Source organism: Macrobrachium nipponense, chromosome 40 (assembly GCF_015104395.2).
Source record: "Macrobrachium nipponense isolate FS-2020 chromosome 40, ASM1510439v2, whole genome shotgun sequence".
In the NCBI taxonomy this organism is placed as follows: Eukaryota; Metazoa; Arthropoda; class Malacostraca; order Decapoda; family Palaemonidae; genus Macrobrachium; species Macrobrachium nipponense.
The window spans coordinates 337,733-340,232 of record NC_061101.1 but is presented as its reverse complement, the minus strand read 5'-3'; the positions used below and the strand labels follow the sequence as shown (position 1 = coordinate 340,232).

General features: G+C 29.2%; 1 protein-coding gene across 1 annotated transcript in view; it reads right to left on the bottom strand.

Annotated features, from left to right (window-relative positions):
* LOC135212255 (uncharacterized) overlaps positions 1-2,500 on the bottom strand; it is a 9,699-nt gene that overhangs the window by 634 nt on the left and 6,565 nt on the right. The window contains exons 6-7 of the mRNA XM_064245698.1: positions 1,411-1,568; positions 1-554 (exon numbers count right to left, since the gene is read on the bottom strand). The exon at positions 1-554 is cut by the window's left edge and continues 634 nt beyond it. Coding sequence (XP_064101768.1) covers positions 492-554; positions 1,411-1,568 — 221 coding nt within the window. The 3' untranslated portion in view covers positions 1-491. The remainder of the gene's footprint in view (positions 555-1,410; positions 1,569-2,500) is intronic.

Genomic DNA, 2,500 nt, shown 5'->3' with positions numbered 1-2,500 from the left:
AAATGAAAAATAAAATAATTAAGATAGAAATAAATTAATTTTGCCTTTTATAACACTAATTATCTTTATTTTCAACACGAGGCCATATGCATGAAACATATATGTAAGTATGTATGCGCGCGCGTGTGTGTGTGTGTGTGTGTGTGCGTGAGTGTGTGTGTTTATATGTATGTTTGTATGTGCACAATAAGAGAAGGTGGTTCAAATCAAAGGATCTCTATTCAGATTTACGAAAGAGTGAACCAACATTCTATACATGTTTCTGAGCCTAACTCAAATCTTGTTCCTGGTAAAAGCTCGAGTTGATTTGACCATAATCTGCTTCTCACATAAGTCACGTGACTTCATTTGCTGCGGTCTCTATGTCAGCGTAACTCCGTAAAGGCTATTTTCACTGTCATGTGCTGAATTTTGCCTAGTTACTACACCGTGATTCACTACCCCGGCACCGTAGAGACTGTTCTCACTGTCATGGGACGAATTCTGCCTTGTCAGACCACCGGATGTAACAACTGGTTTGCTGTATTCATTTTCTGTAGTGAATCTGGGAGAGCCTGAAAAATAAATATTATTATTATTATTATTATTATTATTATATTATTATTATTATATTATTATTATATTATCATTATTATTATTATTATTATTATTATTATTATTATTATTATTATTATTATTTGGTCTATCACAGTCCTCCAATTCGACTAAGTGTTTTTATAGTGTTGGGAGTTCCAGGTTGCATCCTGCTTCCTTAGGAGGAGTCCATCACTTTTCTCACTATGTGCGCTATTTCTAGGAGCACACTCTTCTGCATGAGTCCTGGAGCTACTTCAGCCTCTAGTTTTTCTAGATTCCTTTTCAGGGATCTTGAGATCGTGCCTAGTGCTCCTATGATTAGGGTACAATTTCCATTGGCACATCCCATACCCTTCTTTATTTCTATTTCAGGTCTTGATATTATCCGTTTTTTCCTTTATTATTATTATTATTATTATTATTATTATTATTAATATTATTATTATTATTATTATTATTATTATTATTATTATTATTATTATTATTATTATTATTATTATTATTGTTATTATTATTATTATTATTATTATTCAAAAGATGAAACCTATCCATATTGAAGAAGCCCACCAAAAGAATATTATGGTGTTCATTAGGAAGAAGTAAGACGAGGGCAAGGGAAATACAGAAGAAGGGGACCCACTTATTAAAAAAGAAGGAATTGGGAATTAAAAATAAATAAAATGTTTTTAAAATATACGAGTAATAGTTTTAGGGTAGCACCTTCGCATGAACTCCTGAAGTTATCATCATTATTATTATTATTATTATTATTATTATTATTATTATTATTATTATTATTATTATTATTATTAATTAACTTGAATAAATATTTACCTTCGTATAATTCTTCTTCCCTCTTCTTACAGCAGAACCTGTAGGCAAGGCAAGATGCGACGACAAGAAGACCCAAACACACCAAACAAAAACTATAATCAGGATGAGATTTAAGTTCGTGTCCGCTGGCTTGTCTGTGTCTGTTCGTTCTTCCACACCTGAAAAGACACGTAAGTGTATTAGTAATCTTCCATGATATTCTTTGCAAGCTTGGAATAATTATTATATATATATATATATTATATATATATATATATATATATATATATATATATAAGTCATATCACATTTCCGTGATTCATATACATATATCGAGCTACAATGTCCTTTAATATCTAATTCGCTCTACCTCGGAATTAATATATTTTTCATGTATGCTTAACCGAAGGGGAATTTTTTCTCGATAATAGATTTGCCTGGACCAGGGCGCGAACCTATGGATCCTTTCAACCCAGGAACGTCAGTGAAGCGTTACCTACTACACCACCGCGGTGGTGTAGTAGGTAACGCTTCACTGACGTTCCTGGGTTTGAAAGGATCCATAGGTTCGCGCCTGGTCCAGGCAATCTATTATCGAGAAAAAAAATTCCCTTCGGTTAAGCATACATGAAATATATTAATTCCGAGGTAGAGCGAATTAGATATTAAGGACATTGGTAGCTCGATATATATATATATATATATATATATATATATATATATATATATATATATATATATATATATATATATATATATATCTATACTTATATATATATATATATATATATATATATATATCTATATATATATATATATATATATATATGTATATATATATATATATATATATATATATATATATATATATATATTTATTTATATATATATATATATAATATCTATATATATATATATATATATATAATATATATATATATATATATATATATGCAATATAAAACACCGTATCGTGCTTCTAAGAAATCAATAGAAGGATCCACAGTAATATCCTTGTTTATCTAGATAATATATTTATGGAATATATGCAAAGCTTGAAGCTTTCGTCCATCTCCTGTGGACTTGATCACTAAATAAATAAGCTCATTTA